The following is a 25,716-nucleotide window of genomic DNA, read 5'->3' on the forward strand; positions in this document are numbered from 1 at the left end:
ATCTCTGTCGTCACATCCGCCTATCTTGTTATGGTGCAGGACGCCCAGTGGAAACACCTACTACCTGTCCGGAGACTTTCTGTGCTTACATCTGACCTAAACTCCAAATCAAGCCGTTTCCTGGGGTGGAGATGGAAATATCCGTGGAGGCGGAAGATGGAGAGCGCAGGTAAACAAAAACGCTTGAAATGTACAGTAGTCCTGAGTTTGACAGCTAGACCCACAGCTTTAGTTTTGGAGATTATTGTGCTTAACTAAGCAGTTTTAGCACCTCTTACTCCTTATATATATATGTTTAAGAACATTTAACTGATATATGTGAAATAACAATCTTGTTTGCTGAGAAAGCTATCGATTGCAGCTTTCATATGAGCTAGCCGGCTAGTGAAGTTGTAAATCCTACTATGGTATAGACGTCCCTTTTGAATATTAATTACGTCACGAGACGCTATTCATCAATGCTATCATCTGATTGGCTGAACTGTGGATATTAGTAAGTGGCGGCAGTCAGTTCTGCAGAATCAACCAATGGGAGACGCCCCCGCAAGAGTTGGAGCGTGACTTAATTAATATTAATGAGGCAGACCCTCTTCATAGTGCGATTCAGCATCGTATGTTCTAGCAGTTTTCAGCAGACCGACTTAAAAACAACATATGACAACAACAGTCTTGTGACTCGCTCACAATTAGCTGTTAAATAGCAGACGTAACCGCGAAATTAAATTTTATGCTGTTATTTTTCCAAAGTTATTTGCACGACGAGCCTCTAAAAACTCACACTCATAAAATGACATAACAGAAACTCTTGTTATTGTTATGAAACATTTAAAAAAGCAAGTACACTTCAAGAGTACTTATTATGGAAATAATGTATTTTAAAAATAATATACTTAAGTGCGAACTGAATGCAATGTTTTTGAACACTTAATTGCAGATTTATTGCAATAAAATGAAAGTGTTATAGTTAAAATATTGTAGATTTTGCCAATTTTATCTTTTAAATTTGGTGTGGTCAACCTTAGTACGTCCATCCTGTTAAGGGAAATATGAAAAAAAGTTAGAAGAAAAATCATATTTTTAATATAATATTATTTAATCATATTTAATAAACCTTCTGTTTTTGCTTGTTTTTGTTCATTGTCTGATTTTATGTCCCTGTTTTATCAGAAGAGCCAACAGAGAGGACACAGAGTGAACATAGTGATTGTGAAAGTAATTTATGTTTAAAGTTGAAGAAGTGCATTTAAATTTCGTTGGCAATGTTTTACATATTGTTTCCCATGGAAGTAAAATAATGGCAAATGTTTTTGAAAAAAAAAAGCTTTTGTTGAATTGCACAACTTGAAAAACATGCTTTGCATTAACCGTGCTTGCATGAACATGGTTGTATATTTAAGTTGTGAATATTTCAATTCCAAACATTTCACACACATTTTCATTATAAAAAATTCAATAATCCATATTCAGATTTCACTTCCAAAATATTCCTTCTAATTTTCATCTAGGCAATTTCCAGTCCATTTTATTTCGCTTCCACAAATTCATTGGTTCAAATTCGACAGAAAATGCAACATTTCACATCAGTAACTTTAGAGATAATCCCTTAATTTTTAATGATGAAAATGTGTATGAAATGTTTGGAATTGAAATATTCACAGATTAAATATACAACCATGTTGAATTTCAACCCATAAAAATGCAAGTCCTAAAAATACAATGCATTCAAATGCAAACACGGTTAATGCAAATTTGATGCATCGTGAATCTCTGTTATAATTTTTTTCACCCTTTTATCATTTTGTCCACTCTGTTATAGGGCTGGGACAATAATTCGATGCACCTTGAATCTGTTATCATTTTTTTCACCCTGTTATCATTTTTTTCAGCCTTTTATCATTTTGTCCACTCTGTTATCATTTTTTTCACCCTTTTATCATTTTGTCCACCCTGTTACCATTTTTTCACCCTTTTATCATTTTGTCCACTCTGTTATAGGGCTGGGACAATAATTCGATGCACCTTGAATCTGTTATCATTTTTTTCACCCTGTTATCATTTTTTTCAGCCTTTTATCATTTTGTCCACTCTGTTATCATTTTTTTCACCCTTTTATCATTTTGTCCACCCTGTTACCATTTTTTTCACCCTGTTATCATTTTGTCCACTCTGTTATAGGGCTGGGACAATAATTCGATGCATCGTGAATCTGTGTTATCATTTTTTCCACCCTGTTACCATTTTTTTCAGCCTTTTATCATTTTGTCCACTCTGTTATAGGGCTGGGACAATAATTCGATGCACCTTGAATCTGTTATCATTTTTTTCACCCTGTTATCATTTTTTTCAGCCTTTTATCATTTTGTCCACTCTGTTATAGGGCTGGGACAATAATTCGATGCACCTTGAATCTGTTATCATTTTTTTCACCCTGTTATCATTTTTTTCAGCCTTTTATCATTTTGTCCACTGTTATAATTTTTTTCACCCTTTTATCATTTTGTCCACCCTGTTACCATTTTTTTCACCCTGTTATCATTTTGTCCACCCTGTTACCATTTTTTTCACCCTGTTATCATTTTGTCCACTCTGTTATAGGGCTGGGACAATTATTCGATGCACCTTGAATCTGTTATCATTTTTTTCACCCTGTTATCATTTTTTTCAGCCTTTTATCATTTTGTCCACTCTGTTATAATTTTTTTCACCCTTTTATCATTTTGTCCACCCTGTTACCATTTTTTCACCCTTTTATCATTTTGTCCACTCTGTTATAGGGCTGGGACAATAATTCGATGCACCTTGAATCTGTTATCATTTTTTTCACCCTGTTATCATTTTTTTCAGCCTTTTATCATTTTGTCCACTCTGTTATAATTTTTTTCAGCCTTTTATCATTTTGTCCACTCTGTTATCATTTTTTTCACCCTTTTATCATTTTGTCCACCCTGTTACCATTTTTTTCAGCCTTTTATCATTTTGTCCACTCTGTTATAGGGCTGGGACAATAATTCGATGCACCTTGAATCTGTTATCATTTTTTTCACCCTGTTATCATTTTTTTCAGCCTTTTATCATTTTGTCCACTCTGTTATCATTTTTTTCACCCTTTTATCATTTTGTCCACCCTGTTACCATTTTTTTCACCCTGTTATCATTTTGTCCACTCTGTTATAGGGCTGGGACAATAATTCGATGCATCGTGAATCTGTGTTATCATTTTTTCCACCCTGTTACCATTTTTTTTCACCCTGTTATCATTTTTTTCACCCTGTTATCATTTTGTCCACTCTGTTATAGGGCTGGGACAATAAATCGATGCATTGTGAATCTCTGTTATAATTTTTTTCCACCCTATTATAATTTTTGTCCACCCTGTTATAATTTTTCGTCACCCTATTATCATTTTTCTCCACCCTGTCATAATTTTGTCCACCCTGTTATCAGCTTGTCCACTCTGTTAAGCTTTTTTTTTTTTTTTATAATTTAATCAAATCAGCACAAAAAAATCACTAATAAATTGACCAGAGTATCAATTATATAGTACTTTAAAAAGTTAACAAAAATGCCTTTTTAGGCATTTGTATCTGTTCAATACATTAAGGGCACTTCTTTTTCACAACACTCTTGTGACATTAGTATTGCAGTGTGAGGCACGCTATGTGTTTATAAATATGTAGTGGCACTTTACATATGTGTTGTTTCAGATGGGAACTCTGGAAACTTCTGTCGAATCTAAAGACGACTGTTGAAGGGCTGCTGTCGACCAACAACCCTAATGTGTGGTCCCGCTATGGGGGTCTTCAGCGCCTGCACAAGGACATGAACAACATCCTGGGCCATGGCCTCAAACAAGAACAGGTATGGTAAAAACAAGATAGAAATGTCTCTGTGTTTCATGAAAGTCCTGCGGAAAACCCCAGGAATGTGTCCTAAAACAGCCTCATTTACCTGGAACTATTAGACACTGAAAATCTCTGTGGCGGATCAAACGAGGAAGAATGTTTCTTACATTTTTGTCATTAGATTAGAAATGGCCTCTGTGACCTTTCCAACCAGGAAGAAGATTGTATTAGTTTATAGATTAACAACATGAAACCTCCATCCGGGTCATTATAGCTTTGACAATCTATAATAGTTTTTATTTACTTAAAGTTGGCATGAAATTGGAATTCACTGTATCCTTTTTTTCTGAATGAATGTTATTGAACTTTTCGTGAATGATTCATCCATGAATAGTTTTTTTTTTTTTTGGGAAGTTAACATGAAATGGATGTTGCAATAATCTTCCGTATATATATATATATATATATATATATATATATATATATATATATATTATGTGTATATGTATATGTGTGTTTTCTTTTTTCTTTTTTTTTCTTTCTTTGGTTGTTTTACAGACAATCAAAACTCTACCATTTATCTTTAAATAAAATAAATTTAAATAAACTAAAATAAATTTAAATAAAATAAAATACATTTAAATAAACTAAAATAAATTAAAATTAAAATAAAATAAAATAAAATAAAAACTAATTTTTTCTGTATAACTTAGTTCTTATACCTAGTTTTCATTGCTTTTTTTTTATTTATTACATTGTTTTTTATTTTAATGTCAGTTTTTCGTCTTTATAACAGCTTTGACTTAAATGAACAGAAATTCCCAAAATAAATTTTTTTAACGTACGAATCATTACACTGTGGTGCAAGATCTAACTTGATTATTTTGTTTTGCAGCTTTACTATAAACAGAAAGACTACTGGCGTTTCGTGTGGTGTGTGCGGTATCTCTGCCCTCATCTCGCCCGTCACGTAGAACAGGTATTCGTCAATCCAAAAAATCAATCCCACTTGATAGAGCTCTTAAAGGTAGTTCTGACATCTTCAATGACGCCTGACTCTCTTCCCGTGCAGTTCAGTCAGTTGGAGCCGGTGCTGAGCAGTGGCGTTCAGAGCGTCGGCGAGGGTTATAAAGCTGAGCGTTGGCTTTTGCACAGTCTCCAAGGCCACATCTTATCTGCCCAGCTCAAACCACTGCTGCAACACAAGGCAAACACACAGAAATTCTACAATGGTATCTCAGCATCTACCGAAACTTCATTAATACTTGTGTGGTTTGGTTCTGATGATAGCATTGATGATTGTGATCTTCTGTAGATGTGGCCTTCCTGTTGAGTGAGCCGCACGTGTCTGCCATGTTCCAGTGCCTGGAGGCGGTGGAGCAGAATAACCCTCGGCTGCTGGCTCTCATAGACACCGTCAGGGTCAGACATTTTACATTTTAGTTTTTATATTCTTCTGGTCAAAGGCATGTGCATTAAGAGCAGTGGTTCACAAACTTTTTACAGTGGCATTTCACATCCTTCTGCGTCCCCCGTCTCTTCCACTTAGACTGCAGTCACACCTTTTCCATTAAAGTCCCCCAGTGGTGAAAATCAAGCTTTTAATGTTGTTTATATGTCTGTGTGGTGTTTTTAATATGCTTTAAGACAAACCATGTGCAAATTCATAAGTCGACACCATTGCGGAGTATTTTCTCTTTAAAACTGCAGTGAATCAAAGACAGTCTCAAAAACGCGGTTTGAAATCGCTGGTGTTTCTGACGTCACAAACTAGTGATCGTCAATGACTGGATCTCTGAGCTGCTGTGAGTGAGTGGAGGCGGGGCTCATTTACATATTCATAGAACCGCGCATACTAAATGAGGCAAGGGTGTAGAGTTACATTCAAGATATTTTAAGGCATGAAGATTTTTGTTTTCAAAGAAAAACGTTTAAATATGTTATATTTAGTGATCGAAGATGAGTTTTAATGGATACAATGAAACAATGATACACCAGGGGACAATAAGGGACAATATTTGCCCCCTTAAATTGATTTTCAGGTGCATTTTAGTTACACTTTGTTTTATAATTATTTGAATAAGTACTGACTGAGTGATATTAATTAACTACATGTACTTACTATAGAGTTACAGTTAGGGTTTGGTTTAGGGTTAGTTGTGATTATGCATAATTTACTGTTATTACTATAGTAAGTATATGTAGTAATATGCCTGTTAGAAATACATGCTCATGTTATTTTTGACAGGGTAGAATTAAATGAACGGCAAAACTCAGCATCCTGTGCGCGTACCCCAGTTTGGGAACCACTGAATCTAGAAGATGTAACCACTGAATCTAGATGATATAATTAAGCATCATCCTGAGATCCTCAGATATCTCAGAAGATAAATATTTGTTCTTCTCTTTATTGAACACATTTTCCTACCAGGGATGGAAACTCATGTCCGAGAATATAACTCGAGTTGCCCTTAAGTCACAAATCAATACTGACTCAACTTGTAAACAATTGACTTCAGACTTGAAGAAATTAAATGATTAAATGTTTAATTAGATGGTAAACGTATGTTGGCTGTAATACAGCAACGATTGAGAGTTCAGGACACCTTTTTTGCACTGACAAACCTGAGACTCTGCAGTGTAATATATAACTTTGCTTGAGCAAACAAACAATGGTTGGGATTTCATCCACTAGTTGGAATGAATTTGTTTGGATTCATGGAGGCCAAAGTCCATATAAAGCTTTTGTAATAAGCTGAGAAAGGTTTTCATATTATACCATAATATTTGTGCATTTGTAGGATTAGCAACAGTCAGTGTTTGTGTTTGTTTTATAGGAAACGGTCCATAATCTCACAAACCTGGTTGTAATCTCACTGCCGTTCAGAGAAAGTTGATGTAAGATCAATGTGTCCAATAAGAAATTAAGTCATTTGGAGAAAAAGAAAAATCTTCAGACAGAAATCTTTTGGTATACCAACGTGTGTTTATTGCATTTCATGTTTATTGAGAACATTTATTCAGGTCATATTTTGAACATATTATTTGCTCTAATGTGACATATAAAGATAGTTATATATATATATATATATATATATATATATATATATATATATATATATATATATATATATATATATATATAAATCCATTTCATCACGTCTTTAAAACATGTTCACAACACTATACTAAGAGTTATAGATCTTATTGTGAGTGTTTCAACAATGTATGTTTAATTTTTGTAAAAAAAAAAAAGAAAGACCTTTCAAGGTTTAATGAAAATGTAAAAACTGGACCTTTTACAGTATGTGGCCAGTAGCTGGCAATGTCACTTTGTAAAGAAACGCAAAAATTGCACTTTGAAACTCGTTTTCGAAGGTTTGCATTTTCAGGCCATCAATCGTCGCTGGTGTGTAAATGAATGGCCAAAACGCATAAAAAGTTTTCCATTTTTAGTTGAAAATGGTGCTGCGTAAACGGCCCCTTAGTCTGATAAACCACGCCCCTTTAAGCTCACGTTCATCTGCCTTCAGTTTTGATAGCCCACATATCAACAACAGTGGATAGTCAAGCACCCGCCCTACATTTTCCTGTTTTGATAATCCATTTCACTAGGGATATGCATCACAATACTGAAGAAAAGATCTGTCACTACTTCCGTTTCATCACGTCTTTAAAACATATTCACAACACTATACTAAGAATTTCTTTAAACAAATCCTGTTTTTGCGCTGTGAAATGTTCACATTGTGCTTCAATCGATTATACATGATTTGAAGTTTGCTTCAGTTTGTTAAAAATTTGTCAGAGTGCCTAGTTCAACAAAACTCTGTTGCATTCTCAGTGTCGCCAGAAGGGACGCTATGTTAGCATGAGCGCAATCTTTCTTCATCTTTTACATCTTGGACTCCCTCCCTCTTTAGGTTATTTTAACCTGAAATTACATTTGCTAGAATTAGGCCTAGCGTTTGGTTCAGTAGGTTAATTGGCAAGAGGCTCTTAACAGATGTTTGTTAGTCATTGTTTTGTCTGAAAGTAAATTTTTTTAATGTAATTTTATTGTGTGACTGTACAGCACATTGATCAACAAGATTATGTTGTTTTAATTTTGCTTTATAAATGAAATGAAATCTATGGTCATTTTTCTCTTTCAGTTAAACTACTATAATTTGGACGCAACAGTTTGAAGAGAATAATGCTGAGCCAGTTAGTTCAAGTTAGTTAAACCATCAACAATGGCATACTGTATGCCTGAGTGGCTTTTTATTGTGGCCAGCCTAAGGCACACCTGTGCAATAATCATGCTGTCTAATCAGCATCTTGATATGCCACACCTGTGAGATGGATGGATTATCTCGGCAAAGGAGAAGTGCTCACTAACACAGATTTAGACCGATTTGTGAACACTATTTGAGAGAAATAGGCCTTTTGTGTACATTGAAAAAGTCTTAGATCTTTGAGTTCAGCTCATGAAAAATGGGGGCAAAAACAAAAGTGTTGCGTTTGTTCAGTGTATGTTAATGTCTTCTGTCTCTTGTGTTTTTCAAGCTTTCACATTTGAAAGAGTCTCCTCCGTTGTGTTTGCTGAAGAGCCAGAGTCTGTGTTTGCTGCCCGGGGCCGTAGGAAACTGGAGGCCAGCGGATGTCTCTCAATCCCAAAGACTCGTCTCTTCCCAGAGCTGCCTCGCAGAGATTCCCAGCACCCCCCTCTCCAAGACCAGCTCAGGTCAGCAGATTCACAGCCAGAACAACAGGCCGCTCTGTGCCTCCATTACCACACTAAATGCTTGCCTTGTTTACGGTCAAAAATGTCCCGGACAGAGAACAGTCCGTTGTTTGGCGAGGAAAACTGGGAATGGAAGGTGGGCTGTTAGCAATGCTTGCGGTGAACGAATTTGACCGTTCCTCAAAATCACAGTGACTCTCTTTGTTTGTGTTGAAGATGTTGCTCCGTCCAGCAGTGCTCCGGGTGCCCCATGGGTGTGCGGGACAGGACATCAGGACGCAGGAACCCCCCAGATCTCCCTCACCGAACCCGCCTCGCCCGCTCCGCCCGAGATCCTCCGGGATTGTGTGGAAGCGGATCTGGACGACGGGCCTGAATATCTGGCTATTGGTAATCTGGGGAAGCACAAACGCCGCGACTCGTCGAGTTCCACGCAGAGCAGCGAACACATGGGCACTCAGGCCGACGCCCACACTCCTGTGGCTCCGCCCCCTCCACGCCGCAGCTCTTTCTCAGAGGCTCCGCGAGCCACAGGGCGGAGCTCGAGGGGACACATTCGCTCGCTGTCCGACACCGGCCTCAACCAGAAACTGAAAAATGGTGCGTACAAACAGTTGAATTAATTAGGTTCTCGAGAACAAAGGCCTTGTTCAAAACTAACTATAAGTCACAACTACTAATAAAACAACATTTATTAGCGTAAAGTCTGTTCACATCAAGAATGACAACTAATGGCAATAACAATAACTATAAAGTTTTAATAATCATTCAAATTCTATGAGAATAGCGATGTCTAAACTGATACAAAGGAACAATGTCGTTGGAATTGCTTTCAGAACGATTTTTTCCAGCTGGTGAACGATAAAAACATTGACAGCCAATCAGAATCCACCTGTACTTTAAAGAGGTTTAGCATGAAACTGATGAAGAAAATGGTAGCGTGCGCTTATAATAAAAAAAGCTTAATTGTCCGTTGGTGTGGACGCCAATATAGTTATCATTATAGTTATCGATATAGGCATCATAATTGATTTGAACATTTTCAAATTATTGTTTTATGCTTGAGCGAGACATCAGTTATTAAACGCATTAAAATGTCTTCTTTCTAGTACCGTTTGGAAGGTTCATTCAGATAATTAATTTAAATTAATTAGTAAATAATGACTAACTTGTGTTATTATCACTATGCGCTTATTTTGTTGAATTATAGCAATATAAATATTTCGTTTCTTCTGATTTTGTGTGTATTTAATTATCTTATTTGAATTAGGATGTTGTCTCTACTTTAATTGCTGTATATTATCAGTTTATGGTTTAATGCTGCCAATTTTTTTAAGAATGCCATTGTTTTTTGTCAGATAAAATTCTGATAGTGTAGCTAGTTATTTTGCAACCAAAGAGGTAGTTTTATTATAACCTAAAGCCAATGTCAAAATTTCTCATATTCACTTTCTTAAAGGGATAGTTCACTTTGAAATTAATTTTTGGTATGTTTTAGCTTACCTCAAGGGCATCCAAGATGTAGGTGTCTTTTTTTCCGCAGTAGTTTCAATTTTGATATTTTTAGGTCAAACCGTTCTTGTCTGTCAGTCATATAATGCAGGTCTATGGTCACGGTCTCAAAACACAAGCACAGAGTCCAAATTAAAACAATTCCCCGTCGTCCAAATTAAACAATTCCCCATCGTAAGTACACATTGATGGCCTAAGACACGAAACGAGCGGTTTGTGTGAGAAAACGAACAGTATTTATATCGTTTTTAACTCTTATACGCAGACATGGCCGAGTGATCTGATCTGACGTGTGCGCAGACTGGTGCATAGATATATACACTAGATGTCGCCTTAAAGACATTCGTTCCAATGAACTGCCGTAGACAAGGCGACATCTAGTGTATATATCTATGCACCAGTCTGCGCACACGTCAGATCAGATCACTCGGCCATGTCTGCGTATAAGAGTTAAAAACGATATAAATACTGTTCGTTTTCTCACACAAACCGCTCGTTTCGTGTCTTAGGCCATCAATGTGTACTTACGATGGGGAATTGTTTAATTTGGACGACGGGGAATTGTTTTAATTTGGACTCTGTGCTTGTGTTTTGAGACCGTGACCATAGACCTGCATTATATGACTGACAGACAAGAACGGTTTGACCTAAAAATATCAAAATTGAAACTACTGCGGAAAAAAAGACACCTACATCTTGGATGCCCTTGAGGTAAGCTAAAACATACCAAAAATTAATTTCAAAGTGAACAATCCCTTTAATATAATAAAATGATAATAAATAAAATACATTTTTGCAACATTTCATTCAGAAAGTGCAGAAATGTAAAGATCTCTGTAATTCCTCTGATGACGGATTTTGCTTAAACTCCCAGTTTCTAACCATTTTTTCATGAATAATTTAGTTCCTGATGTATAAAATCAAATCCCACTCTAAGTTTCGTCAGTTTTGTGTTTACGTGTTTATACTGTACGTGACGCTATGAAAGTTAAAAGGGTTGTGAATTCTTGTTAACTCTATCTTTGATTCTATCTAATTATCTTGATTTAAATTTCAAAATGGCTTCCCCAACACTGCATGCAAAGACAAAAGCAAAAATAAACACAGTAAATGGATCTCCAAGCCCGTGCTCCGATCTGTTGTAGCTCTTGTGCTCTTTCGTCTTGCTGTGGATGAGGGTGAAATATTCTCTGCTTCAACTCTATTCTCTCTCTTTTTCTCCTCTGTGTGTAAAGGAGGGGGTCACAGGAAAATCACCATTATAATCGAGGACCCTGCCGCAGGTTCGCAGTGCCGTGGTGCTGCATCTTGTCCACCCCTTCATTTCTGCCACCTTTGCATGATTCACTTTTGCCGCTTTTTATTTTGATTCTCTTTATTTCAGCCTTCAGCATCGTTTTTTAGCTGTGACACAGCATTCCTGTCCTGTGCCGTTCCCTTTTGTTCTTATTTCTATGTAGTGAAAATACACCGTTGTGCCTGGGACAAATTGTCTCTGTTTTGTTTTTTCAGTCTTCGCATTTTTTCCATTCTGTTATTAATTAGAAACATTCAAGCACTATTTGTTGTGTAGATCTACATTATCATTAGTGTTTGTTTATCGTCATGAATCAGATCCTGCAACCAGGAAGAAGCATTTGTTAGCTTCCTTATCCTATATAACATATTTGTTCATAATTGGTGTCATGTTTTTCTGCTTTTTTCCCAGAATCTGTTGCGGCTGCACCATGTTCGAAGAGCTGCGGTCCTTTCTCGCCCCAGAGCAGCGACAGCAGCTCCCACAGTTCACTTTATATGGAGTCCAGTGAGTGAATGCAGCTTTCATGGGTCAATGACATGATGCTCTCTATCTATTAATCTATTCAGAAATACATAAAATATGTAGTTCTGCCTGAATACACCAGTGATGAGCATTCTTTTTCAGGTTGTAAATTAAAATTCATTTAGGTATTTTTTGGGAGCAAAAAGTACAAAATGTCAGGGTGGTACAACTGTCCTGATATAATGAAGAAAGAGTCAAATTTAAAATGATATTTTTTATAAAAATTTGCAATTAATATTTAAAAAAAATTGTCCATCTAATCAGTCATGTTGTGCGACCAAAAAAGTAATGCGGTACAACCAACATGCTGAAACATGCTTAATTCTGGTGGAATTTTTGACTAAAAGATTTTACGTTTATTTTTTTTTATTTTTTACTTTTTCTTTTAGAATTTTTCATCGGAATGATACAAAACTTGGTAAAGGTTTTGGCACCTGCTGTGTGAACACACACACACACACAAAAAATCATGGACATGATTATAAAATTTAAAATGGTCCTGCATTGGAAATGAATGGGAGGCGAAAATTAATCTAGTCAAGTCAAGTCAAGTATCTTTGTATAGCGCTTTTCACAATACAGATTGTATCAAAGCAGCTTCACAGTATTAAATTAAAATAATACAACAAGGTTTGTTTCTAGTAGAATTTATTGATTGATAAAATTAAATTAAATATCCCCAATATCCCCAACTGAGCAAGCCAAAGGCAACAGTGGCAAGGAACCGAAAAACTCCATCAAGTGACCCAATGGTGTCCTAAAACTCCATCAGGTGACCTAATGGAGAAAAGAAAACCTTGGGAGAACCCAGGCTCAGTCGGGGGCCAGTTCTCCTCTGGCATTTATGAGCTAGAGGCCGGATTGTAGTTTGAACTGTAAGATTAAAAATATTATATGAATGCCTGGCTGAAGAGATGCGACTTTAATCTAGTTTTGAACTGGGAGAGCGAGTCTGAGCAACGAACAGTATCAGGAAGACTATTCCAGAGTTTTGGAGCCAAATGTGAAAATGCTCTCCCTCCTTTGATGGTTCTGGATATCCTAGGTATGACCAAAGGCCTTGAATTTAGTGATCTTAAAGAGCGCGATGGATTATAGGGCAATAGAAGATCCGTTAAATAGACTGGAGCTAAGCCGTTTAGGGCTTTATAAGTCAGTAGCAATACCTTGTAATTAATACAGAACTTTATAGGTAACCAATGCAGTGATGATAAAATCGGTGTTATATGATCATATTTTCTTGATCTAGTAAGAACTCTAGCGGCGGCATTTTGGACTAACTGTAGCTTGTTTATTGAGGATGCAGGACAACCAGCTAATAAAGCATTACAGTAATCCAGTCTCGAGGTCATGAATGCATGAACTAACTTTTCTGTATCAGAAACTGATAGCATATTACGTAGCTTAGCAATGTTTCTAAGGTGGAAAAAGGCTGTTTTTGTAACATGAAATATGATTTTCAAAAGACAGGTTGCAATCGAGTATAACACCCAGGTCTTTTACCGTAGAGGATAAAGTAACAGGACATCCTATGATGTTAAAGTTGTATTGTGCGAGGTTTTGTGGGCGTTTTTTGGAACCGATAAGTATTACCTCTGTCTTGTCTGGATTTAATAAAAGAAAATTACGCGTCATCCAATCTTTTATATCTTTAACACACTCTGTCAATTTGGAGAATTTAGCGTTTTCATCCGGCCGTGATGAAATATATATTTGAGTGTCATCAGCATAACAATGGAAACTAATTCCATGTTTCCTTATAATATTTCCAAGTGGCATCATATATATGGAAAATAACAGAGGGCCTAATACAGATCCCTGCGGCACTCCATAGTTTACTGGAGTTATGATCGATTTTTCTCCATTTAAATAGACAAAATGGTAGCGGTCAGATAGGTATGATTTGAACCAGCTTAGTGCTTGTCCTTGAACACCAGTATAATTTTGTAGTCGATCTAAGAGTAATGTATGATCTATAGTATCGAACGCAGCACTAAGATCAAGTAAAACTAGTATTGAGATACAGCCTTGGTCAGAAGCTAAAAGTAAATCATTTGTGATTTTAACGAGCGCAGTTTCAGTGCTATGATGCGGTCTGAATCCAGACTGAAACTTTTCATAGATATCATTTTGTTGCAAGAAAGAGCCCAGTTGAGCGGACACCACTTTTTCTAATATTTTAGACATAAATGGAAGATTTGAAATGGGTCTATAATTTGCTAGATTATTATGATCTAATTGTGGTTTCTTAATGAGAGGTTTTATAACTGCCAGTTTAAATGTTCTTGGAACATGACCTAAAGATAAAGACGAGTTAATAATATTGAGGAGAGGCTCTTCCACTACAGGTAACACTTCTTTCAGTAGTTTAGTTGGTATAGGATCTAATAAACATGTTGTTGTTTTAGATGAAGTGATAAGTTTATTTAACTCTTTTTGTTCTATAGTTGTAAAGCACTGTAATTGTTCTTTCGGGGTGATAATTGAAGCTGAATTATAAGACGCAAATGAAGATTGAACGTTTACAATTGTGGTTCTGATGCTTTCTATTTTCTCAGTGAAGAAGTTCATGAAATCATTACTACTGAACTGTAACGGGATATTTTGTTCGGTTGACGTCTGTTTATTTGTTAGTCTAGCCACGGTGTTAAATAAAAACCTTGGATTGTTTTGGTTGTTTTCTATTAGTTTGCGGAGGTTAATCTAGTGGAAACATTTGGTCCTGCGGCTAAACAAAATCTTGCTGAAAGCTCATTTTTTGAGATATCAACCTCATATTTGGAACACCGCTTGTTTAGATTTATGGCTTTGATTTTCTCACAGTTTTAGAGTAAAAAGTATTTTGGAAAATATATATTTCATATAATAATAGAAAATGGTATGTTTGTACATTTTCATAACAATAAATGTAAAATTTAAGAACTTATTCAAGTTCACTTTTTAAACTCTTTTTCACTTCACAATAATCTGCTAAGTGTCATCTTTAAAAAGAGACCAAACTTCAGTCTGTGCTCCAAAGCATTCAAGATTTATGGCAGTTTACGTCGGAAATTTCATTTTCAGGTCTATGCTCAAAAAGTGAATAAATGGATTATACTGCATAAATATAATTAGGTCTGTATTTCAAAGCATTCATGAACTACAATAATTTAAGTACAGATCTATGTTGAAAAAGGGTGACAGACAATCTTATATAATATTTAAAATAAGCATGTTGTTGAGTATCCCTTCATGCATACTTGCAGACGGCCAGTACAGCAGCGTCCCGGACGGGTTGTTCCGCAGACCGTCCGAGGGTCAGAGTCTGATCAGCTACCTCTCCGAGCAGGACTTCGGCAGCTGTGCTGACCTGGAAAAGGTGAGCACAAACTCCTCACTGCGCTCAGCATTCCTCTTTCTCATCTAATGCGTGTTTTTCATAACTCTAATTCATATCCCGTCACTGCAGGAAAACGCCCACTTCAGCATCTCTGAGTCCCTGATAGCGGCCATCGAGCTGATGAAGTGTAACATGCGCAGGCGGGCAGAGGAGGCTGAGGAAGAGGGCGACAGCGACTCGGAAATCCAGCAGCTCAAGCAGAAAATCCGCCTGCGCAGAATGCAGATACGCCGAACGCGGCTGAAGCCAACGCTTTCCTCTAACAATCGTAAGATGAGATGTTTAAGGCCTTTTAACATAAACATACTTTTTTGTTATTCGCTCAGGGTTCAAATGAAGTTGGAAATACCTTTGCAGAGATCTACTGTTAGTGAACATCCCGACGCCGCCTACGCTGCTGAGAGCGACGTTTAGATGAATATGTAAATATGTGCTGCAGGCTTTTCTCTCATTAACAAAATAAACGCACAACAAAAATGACAGCGGTGAGAAAACAGCAGTTAAGAAAGCACCTGATCATAGAGATGTGGATGTTTGCACCAGCTCTGCAATTCTGCACTCCAGTCAAGTCACGTTTAGCACTGTATACAACAGATTTCTTTAAAGCAACAGTATTAAACATGAAAAAAGTCTCTTTCAATTAGAGTTGCAACTACAATTTCTACTATAAGTACAGGTGAAACTCGAAAAATTAGAATATCGTGTAAAAGTTCATTTATTTCAGTAATTCAACTTAAATGATTAGTTCCTAATAATTTACTCACCCCAATGCCATCCAAGATATCCACATCTTTCTTTCCTCAGTGGGAGAGAAATTATGTTTTTTGAGGAAAACATTTCTGGATTTTTCTTCTAACAATGGACTTCATTGGTGACCATCGTTTTTAAGTCCAAATCAATGCAGTACGCGATCACAGCTGAAGAAGAGGTTGTTATCTAGCGAAACGATAGGTCATTTTCACAAAAAATATATAATTTATAGACTTTTACCTTCAATAGTTCAGATTGAGCTGATCAACAAATGGACAGGGAACTACGTCATCACGTTGAAAGGCATTTTGACATTATTTTGTGTGTATTTCACTGCTTAAGCGCAATAAGCAGTGAAAAAGAGCTCAATTTAGTACTGAGAGTATTGAAATTAGTACAATTTGTACAATACGCACAATCCCTCGCCGAAATTCAAGCCCTTTAACAGCAACAATATTCATCCGGAGCAAATGAAACGAGTGAGGGGAGGCGGGTTTATGTGTAACTCGCTGTCGGAGAGATGACAGAGAGAGAGAGCTGCTGGTAACGTGTATCTATTCTGCAGAAAATGAGTTTTCTAAGCATTTCAGATATTACAGTAATGATATTATGTATCAAACCACGGCCCCGTTAGAATGATGATGACCCGGTGTAAAAAAGCCCTAATATACTCCGCTTTTATCCCCCACAGAGGTCCCATCTGTTGACAGTGGGGGCTCACAGAGGAGCTCCCAGGACTCCTTTCACCCCTCTGACTCCGGCTCGGATAGAGAAGTGGAGGACATTGAGCTCAAAGGTAGGAGCTCTAGATCTCTGCATGTGACGCCTTCATTCCCGCTTGTGATCATATAATTATCCTCACGATTGCCTTCATTGCCCATAATATCATGTGATGAGAAGTGTGTTGTGTGTCCCAATCTCATTACCGATTTCACACTGATTATGCTCATTTTTAATTCCTAATTTGTAGCTTTGAATCAAGTTTTTCTTGATTTGGTTTGTGTGTTTTTGCAGGAAAGAGCAGAATAGTAATTGCAGGTGTTATTATACTTAATACATCATACTTCAGTGCACAAGTCAACGTGAAATCAGAGTGATTTCTGAAGGATCATGTGACACTGAAAGACTGGAGTAATGATGCTGAAAATTCAGCTTTGATCACAGGAATAAATTATATTTTACAACATATTCACATAGACATGTCTTTTAATATTATGAAATATTATTACAATTTAATGTTTTTTTTCTGTATTTTTGACAGCCTTGGTGAGCAAAAGACATTGTATGAATATATTTTGACACTGCCTTTTGAACCAAGAGCAGTTTCTGCACTGATGAGCCGTGACCAGGACGTTTATTAAGACAGTAAATGTGTCTAGTTTAGATGTTATCTCTGGTCTGTGTCTCTCAGATGGCAGTGATGGTCAGTCCCTGCTGGCGGTGTCTCAGAGCGGCCTGTCCCTGTCACTCGCGTCCCTCTTCTCAGGTACCAGAGGCAGACGGGGTCGAAGGGAAGCCATGTGTTCAGTCTCAGCTTTTGCTGCTTGATAAATGATAGACTACGGGCTCGGAGGAGTTTAGACCTCTACAACAGTAGCTGTTTCTGCTTTTTCCTTGGCTTTGCTTGTTCATCTCCCCTCATCCCATCCCGTGTGTCTTTATGCATGACGTATCAGCCTTTTGTTTGCCATGTCGCCGCTTGCTGTCTGTTATTTATGGCACTAACAAATAAACCTGCAACCTTTAGCACTGCTAGCAGCAGAATGATAAGATGATAAGAATGGATGAAATAATGTCGCCGAATCACTTTTTGTTAATATTAATCATTAAGTCTGTAGTTTTCTTATCTTAAAGCTTTTATTCAAAGCCAATGCCACGAATCAGCTTTCTGTCTTTATGGTTATTGGGATTGATACCATTTTGTTATGTAATTTTAGGACACGGGACATTTGGGAAATGAAAACTGATCAATCCTTTGCAACTAGTTATAATTTTTTAAATATAATATACATTTTTTATATATATATATATATATATATATAATCTATTTTATTTTATTTAATATGTGTATGCATAGACATTTTGTTTATAAAACTCCGCATCTACATAACTTAATATTTTATATATATATACACAGGTGAAACTCGAAAAATTTGAATATCGTGCAAAAGTTCATTTATTTCAGTAATTCAACTTAAAAGATTAAACTAATATAGACTCAATACATGCAAAGTGAGATATTTCAAGCCTTTATTTGTTATAATTTTGATGATTATGGCTTACAGTTTATGAACATTTTCAAAATTTCTGAGATTTTGAATTTGGGGTTTTCATAAGCTGTACGATAAAGGCTTGAAATATCTCACTTTGCATGTATTGAGTCTATATAATATATTAGTTTCTCCTTTTAAGTTGAATTACTGAAATAAATGAACTTTTGCACGATATTCAAATTTTTCGAGTTTCACCTGTATGTATACACATACACACACATATAAAATATATGTACATATATACATATTCATGTATGTATACATAAAACAGTATAATAATAAGTATAATGAAATGTTGCATTTTAAAAACAAATATTAAATATTAATATAATGCATTATACTTATAATTATTATTATATAGAGTACATGTATATACATATACTCAGAATTTATGTATATATTTTTTGTCTGGCCTTATATATTCAAAAACATTTAGTGTGTGCTAAACATTTGCACAATATTTATAAATTTCTCTAAATATTTTAGGGACACTAAGAATGAATCACATCTCAATAATATAAAAATAATCCAAAAACGGTCACATTATGACTGGTGTATTGGCGCACAGCTCTCATAGGAGGAAGCATTGAGTGTTTCTTCTCGTTGTTCTCAGACGCAGACATCAAACGCTGTGTGTCCAGCAGCAGATCCTTCCTCAGCTCAGACTCCATGTAAGCACTTCTGAAACCTCTCAGTGACTCGGCATTTGAAGAGACTCCATTTTCATTGTCTTTTTGTTTGGGCATCATTGAATTCTTTGTGTTTGTCACAGCTCTCCGTCCATGCTGCAGTCCAACTCTGCCGAGTCCGTGGCGATGGGTCTCCTCAGGCAGTTCGAGGGCATGCAGCTGCCCGCCGCCTCCGAGCTCGACTGGCTGGTTCCTGAGCACGACGCCCCTCAAAAAGTACATGTATTTACATCCTTAGGCCTGAAACAGACTCTATGCAAATATACAAATTTGAGCTTCCTTGTGTGAAGTGTTTTCTGTACTAGTGGTCAACTGAGAAGGGCTTGATGGAGTTTTCCATGTTTTCAGTGTTATACGGTAGGGGGCGCTATTACACATCTTCTTGACTTAATGGGCAATGCTGATAATATTGGAAAATAATGGTTTATTTAATCATTTATCATGCTATCAAGGCAAGACTATGGAAGCTTGTTTCCGCCATTTAAAACCTTTTTATCTCACAATTCAGACTTTTTTTTCCCTTGCAATCACAATTGGGGCTTTATAACTTGCAACTCTGAATTTATATCTCACAAGAATTGAGATATAACGAATTGTGATATAAACTCACAATTGCAAGTTATAAAGTCATTGCGAGTTATGGGAATTGCAGTTCTGAGAGAAAAAAACCAGCTCACAATTTTGGCTTTAAAACTTGCAATTGCTGGAAAAAAGACAGAATTGTGAGTTTAATGGTGAATTTCTCAGAACTGCGATATTGTATCTCCCAATTCAGACTTTTTTTCCTCAGAATTGTGAGATAAACTCGGAATTGCTAGTTATAAAGCCCCAATTGCGATATTTAAAGTTGCTATTGTGAGAAAAAAAGTCAGAATTATGAGATAAGTCGCAATTAACTTTTTGTTTTGTTTATTCCATGGTGGAAACAAGCGTGAAACGGGTGAATACGGTAAAAATATATATAAAAAAAATAGATATCACACAATTCCCCAATTGATTAATCGCAGAACATTAAAGGGTTATTTCACCCAAAAATGAAAATTCTGTCAGTAATCACTCACCCTCATGTTGTTCCAACCCCGTAAGACTTTCGTTCATCTTCAGAACACAAATTAAGATATGTTTGATGAACTCTGAGAGCTGGCTCACTCCTCCATAGGCTTCTATGAGATCGAAACTTGCCGGACCAAAAAAGTTAGTAAAGACATCGTTAAAATAGTCCAAGTGACTACAGTGGTTCAACCATAAGTTTATCAAGCGACGAGAATACTTTTTACGTGCAAAAAGCAACAAAAATAACGACTTTATTCAAGTATTCATTTTCGTCTGTGTGGGCCTGAATGAATTCACGTAGTGTAACAGCGCAGCGCGTCTGGGTTCTACGTCACCACGTAGGCTCACTATTGGCCGACGCTGGTCATGTGTGTGATGCGTGTGATTATTCTGTTTGTTCAGCAACCACAATCGCAAATATAGTCGAGATTCATGTTTGGATTTATTACAGTTCATCACAGAGAAGCTTTGATGGCAGATTTAGTCGCAGGAAACAGCGCAAGTGGCTCGTGACAGAACACAGACTGACTGAATGACATCTTAATGGAGATTGTTAAACTGCAGCTTACATGTTTGGTTTGGCAGGTTGTGTTTTCAGATCATCCGTTCTTCTTCCGTATTGTAGAGAGAGAGTGTGTGCGCATGGTTGCCAAATGGCAAAGATTAAGTAAAACACCAGGTAGAAAAAGCGTTTGGTTCTGATTGGGGGGTTTAAACTTTTAAACTTTTTCGTCAATGATATTGTATGTTGATATTGTCACGGTTCTCATTTAAAGGATTAGTTCACTTTTTTTTAAAAAGATCGTTTCGCTAGATAAGACCCTTATTTCTCGACTGGGATCGTGTCGAGACTTTGAAGCTGCATTGAGATGGACATGTGAACCTTCTTTGAACATTGACCTATACGTTGGTTGCCATTGAAGTCCATTCTGTGTAGAAAAATCCTGGAATGTTTTCCTCAAAAACCTTAATTTCTTTTCAACTGATGAAAGAAAGACATGGATATCTTGGATGACATTATATAGTAAATTATCAGCAAACATTTTTTGAAAGTGAACTAATCCTTTAATGACGTTGATGTCGCCTCGTCACAGTCTCGTCTTAGTCATTAGACTTTGACGTACATTTTTCGTCATCGATTTCATGAACAAAATGAACACTAGAGCAAACCCCTGATTTCTGGCTCAGTTCAGGAGTAAAAACTCATTACGAGAAAACTGCCTTTAATTATATGTATTATAATTGAAATGTACAGATGCATATATATATTCAATTTAATCGAACAAACACTTTAGTGTGCATTTTGGATGTTTTCTTTCCATTAGACTGAAAGACGACATGTTATGGAAGCAAAATAGCTTAAAATCTTGCCTTAAAATTTGGATTTTTCTGTTTTACAGCTTCTTCCAATGCCAGATTCTCTTCCCATCTCACCGGACGATGGCGAACACGCAGACATTTACAAGTTACGCATCCGAGTCCGAGGAAACTTGGAGTGGGCTCCTCCTAGACCACAGATCATCTTCAACATTCACCCTCCTCCAAAGTAAGACCATCACCATTCAGTCTCATTCTCTTTAGTACATGACTCTGTATCTGTTATATCTCTCCATTGATCCTATCAGGAGGAAAGTGGTGGTGGCGAAGCAGAACTACCGCTGCGCTGGCTGTGGCATTCGCATCGATCCAGGTACAGAACGCAGATGCCCAACACTAATAACCTGCTTTACTTGAACACGTGTGTTGACTTGAGTGCTTTCTTTTTGCAATAGACTATATAAAGAGGCTGAGGTACTGTGAGTATCTGGGCCGGTACTTTTGCCAGTGCTGTCACGAGAACGCACAGGCCGTGGTGCCAGGAAAGGTCCTTAGGAAGTGGGACTTCAGTAAAAGCTACGTCAGCAACTTTTCCCGAGACTTGCTGGCCAAGATCTCAGGAGACCCGCTCTTCAACCCGAACGACATCAACAGCGGCCTTTACAAGAAGGTCAAAGCCCTGGAGACAGTGCGCGTATGTCTCATGAACATGATTGTATCTTATCAAGGCGTCCTTATTACAGTGTAATTACATGTAATGTTTAATGTTTTGTAGGGACTTTTTATTTGTGATTGGTATTTGTACTGGTTCTATTACAGGCATTGAGGGAACAGTTAAACCACATGAAGAATCTCTTAAAAACTTGCCGTTTGGCTAAAGAGTAAGTGTTTTCACTGCATTTTTAAAAAAGTTTGAAACACCATGAACACTGCATTAGAAGTCTCCTCTCTGTTGACAGTGTGCTGGATCAGTTTGACACTCTTCCCGGACATCTGACCGAAGACTTTCACCTGTTTTCTCTCAACGACCTCAGCGCTGTACGTAGCGGCTGCCTGGCCCCAAAGCTGCGGGATCTGCTCCGCCTCGGCTCCTGCCACGTCACAGACTGTGTGGTGAGAAAACACTTTCGATAGGAGTTACAGAACTTTTTTATTTCTTTAGGCGTCTGAAACGGGGAATTGAAATTTCATCATCTAGATTCATTTATTCGTCTATTGTCGTTTTCCCACAGCTCTGCCAGGCCAAGGGCTTCATCTGCGAGTTCTGTGGAAATGACAAAGACATTATCTTCCCCTACGAGCTCAACAAGTGCCTGCGTTGTGATGGTGAGCATTTATAGATGCATTTTTATATATTTTTTTTTATTATAAAAAAAAAAAAAAATGTATGCATTAATATATGCATTTATTTATATCATGTTATTTATATTTGTTCGTTTATGCAATTTTAGTTATGCATTATGTATTTATATATGCATTTATTTATTCAATTTTATTTATATTTATTAATTTATGCATGTTTTATTTATGCTTTTTTGTTTTTATATATGGGTTTATTTGTATTTACAGTTTTATATTTATTTATGCATGTGTACATATTTATATTTATGCATTTATAAATGCATTTATTTATATTTTATTTTTATTTATTACTTTTTTATTTATGCATTTATTTATACATTTTTACATTTATTTATGCATGTACACACAATCTTATTTGTGCATTTATTTATTTATACATTTCCATTTATGCATGCATTTATTTATACACATTTATTATATTTATTAATGTATGCATTTAATTATTTGTATGTGCATGTTTTTATTTATGCATATATATATATATGCATTTAATTATTTATACATTTTTATTTATGCTTTCTTAAATGCATTTATTTATTCAGTTTTATTTATTTATTTATGCATGCATTCGTCTATTTCTTTATGCTTTTCTATGCATGTATTTATGCATTTATTTATGTATCTATACATTTTATTTATTTATGCATTTATTAAACTAGGCTAAAATGTTTTCTTTGGGTTGTCTGTTCATCTTTCTATCTTGCACTCTACAGGTATTTAAAAAGTGTTTTCAAACTAATGTTTTTTTTTTTTCCTTTGCCATGTTTGGTTGTAATGGTTGGTGTGTGTTTGCAGATTGTCGTGCGTGCTATCATAAGAGCTGCTTTAAGGCTGGGAAGGAGTGTCCTCGCTGTCTGAGACTTGCCGAGAGGAGAGAGCGGATGGCCCGCAAGAACATGGAGGAGCAGGAGGACGGAGATGAGGGCGAGGCGAGCGGGACTTAGCACATGATAACACCAGTAAGATCTCACGAGAGCACAACGGAACAGTGAATGTAGAGACTGATATTCAGACAAACTTTTCTTGATTCCAGTCCCAAATAAGCTGCTCTAAAAGTCCTGCTGACTGCAGCATTATTGATAATTAAAGCTACAAAGAGTTTATGTGCAAATAATATGTTTCAGCTTTTAAGGATTGCTGCCTTCGTACAGAAAACTACTGCTTTTTACGATTTGCCATGTTCTTGTTTGCTTCTGTTGCCTCCGTCCTTTAAAATCACATTCGTTTTAATCAACAGGGTGTCGAGTCCTGGGTCGTAAACTTTTATGTTTTTTGTTTTTTTTATGTGTCCGCGTTTTGTTGGTTATATTTATTCGTGTATCTTGTCGCGTGCCTCATTAATGGCCGTTGGTTTGTAACGATGAGAGACGGAGAAGGGCAGCTGAACTCCAGCGAGTCTTGCACAACCTTTGTTTCCCGAGAGGTTTCTAGAAGTGTCAGGTTCAAACTTACTGTGTTGAAGATCAAAGCTACTAAGACAATAGGCCTCATTGCGTGAAATGCCAGCAGAATGTGTTTGTGTGTTATCGTAAACATTCATTTGAATACAACAATGGACCAAATAAAAGTGAAACCAATTTTTGTGTAAACGATTGAAGCGCAAATTGTATTGAACTGAAGACAACTATTTATACAAGAACGATTTTTTGCAGAATTTTGCACAAGAACTACAAGAATACAGAAATTGTTCTGTTTGTTCGTAAAACCATTTTAGCCACAAACCATTCTTGCGGAAGTTGTTTTGGTTTGGCAAAATTTTTTAGCCACTTTTCCACTTTTCTTGCTTACATTTTTATTTTTTGGTTCTGTAAATTCCTTGTTTTGCTCTTTCGTTTTAATCCCTTTCTAAATTCTTTTGGTTTTATGAACGATTTACACAAGTACAATTTGCTTGCGCATAAAATCATTCCTCCTCCTTTTACTTTTGCGAGCGATTTAGATAGGATTTTTTTTTCTGCTCATTCACAAATCCGTTGTTTTTGGTTTTCCCCAAAATATTTTCGCCGAAATTTCTTCTGCTCGTATATGGTAAGTCTGTCTTGCGTAATTTTTACAATGAATTTGTAAAATTCATTCATCTTTTGCTCTGTAACTAGGAACCCATTCTTCCACAATTATTTTGGTTTTATGAGCGATTAACTCAGAAGCTTCTTGTTCTCTTGTAAAACTGAGTGCGTCAACTTGCGTGAATGCTTTTACTAACCGTATAAACTGAAATATATTCAGCTCATTTCACAAATGAGGTCCAATACTGGTCTTTATTTGTTAATTCAAAGGCCTTTTTGCTTTAACACTTTGCTCCTACCAAAAATGGCACTTTGTTTGTATTGATTTCCTGTTCTGTGTTTAACAAATCTTGTCTTGTTGGATCTTTAATTTGCACTAGTTTGTTTGAACAAGAACATTATTAATGTTTGAACTGGAACATCATTCCAACATCTCACATTCAGTCCAAAATCTCCAATGGTCTTAAACCGTGCTTGTCCAGTGAAGCTGCTCATGCAAAAAGACAGTTGTACCAAAGTGTTATTTGATTAAAAGAGTTTATTGCATTGGTAAGTCGTATTATAATTCACTACATCATAGTTCCACCAGTTAATGAAGTATCTAATAAAATATATTCCCTATTTGAGTATATCTGAAGCAATAACAACCATGTGCTACTTTGCCACAAGCATTAAATGACTTGAATTGCACTGACCTTACGTCTATGAGATTGAACGAGTGAACAAACTTGCTTTTGTATGGTTGCTTATGAGCTATAATATTAAGTTTATAACTTTTTCATTTGATCCTGCTGATGATGTCTCCACTTGAGCTTACTCTTGTAAAATTACTGAATTGCCTTTTTTATTCAGGGGCTTTTGATGCACTATTTGAAAAATGTACATAAATAATTTCTTATTGTTATAAATATGTTACTGACAATTAAAGATGTTTAGACTGTTTTAGAGTCATTATTGTGTTGTTGTCTCTACGTGATCACATGCT

At 36.4% G+C, this 25,716-nt stretch overlaps 1 protein-coding gene across 2 annotated transcripts; it reads left to right on the forward strand.

Annotated features, from left to right (window-relative positions):
* rubcn (rubicon autophagy regulator) lies at nucleotides 1-25,673 on the forward strand. 2 transcript variants are annotated; one of them, XM_082137693.1, is made up of 21 exons: nucleotides 1-169; nucleotides 3,705-3,858; nucleotides 4,738-4,821; nucleotides 4,915-5,074; nucleotides 5,158-5,264; nucleotides 8,391-8,568; nucleotides 8,785-9,168; nucleotides 11,789-11,884; nucleotides 15,148-15,260; nucleotides 15,351-15,549; nucleotides 16,723-16,827; nucleotides 17,443-17,517; nucleotides 18,918-18,975; nucleotides 19,077-19,209; nucleotides 21,447-21,592; nucleotides 21,672-21,736; nucleotides 21,819-22,057; nucleotides 22,183-22,244; nucleotides 22,323-22,476; nucleotides 22,596-22,689; nucleotides 23,521-25,673. In XM_082137693.1, the coding sequence occupies exons 1-21, from the start codon at nucleotides 132-134 to the stop codon at nucleotides 23,667-23,669; spliced, it is 2,793 nt and encodes a 930-aa protein (XP_081993819.1). In that variant the 5' UTR covers nucleotides 1-131; the 3' UTR covers nucleotides 23,670-25,673. The 2 variants fall into 2 exon arrangements, with proteins under 2 accessions (XP_081993819.1, XP_081993820.1); XM_082137694.1 differs by lacking the exon at nucleotides 17,443-17,517.
* Nucleotides 25,674-25,716: the final 43 nt, after the last annotated feature.

This window comes from Leuciscus leuciscus (assembly GCF_965113295.1).
Source record: "Leuciscus leuciscus genome assembly, chromosome: 15".
In the NCBI taxonomy this organism is placed as follows: domain Eukaryota; kingdom Metazoa; phylum Chordata; class Actinopteri; order Cypriniformes; family Leuciscidae; genus Leuciscus; species Leuciscus leuciscus.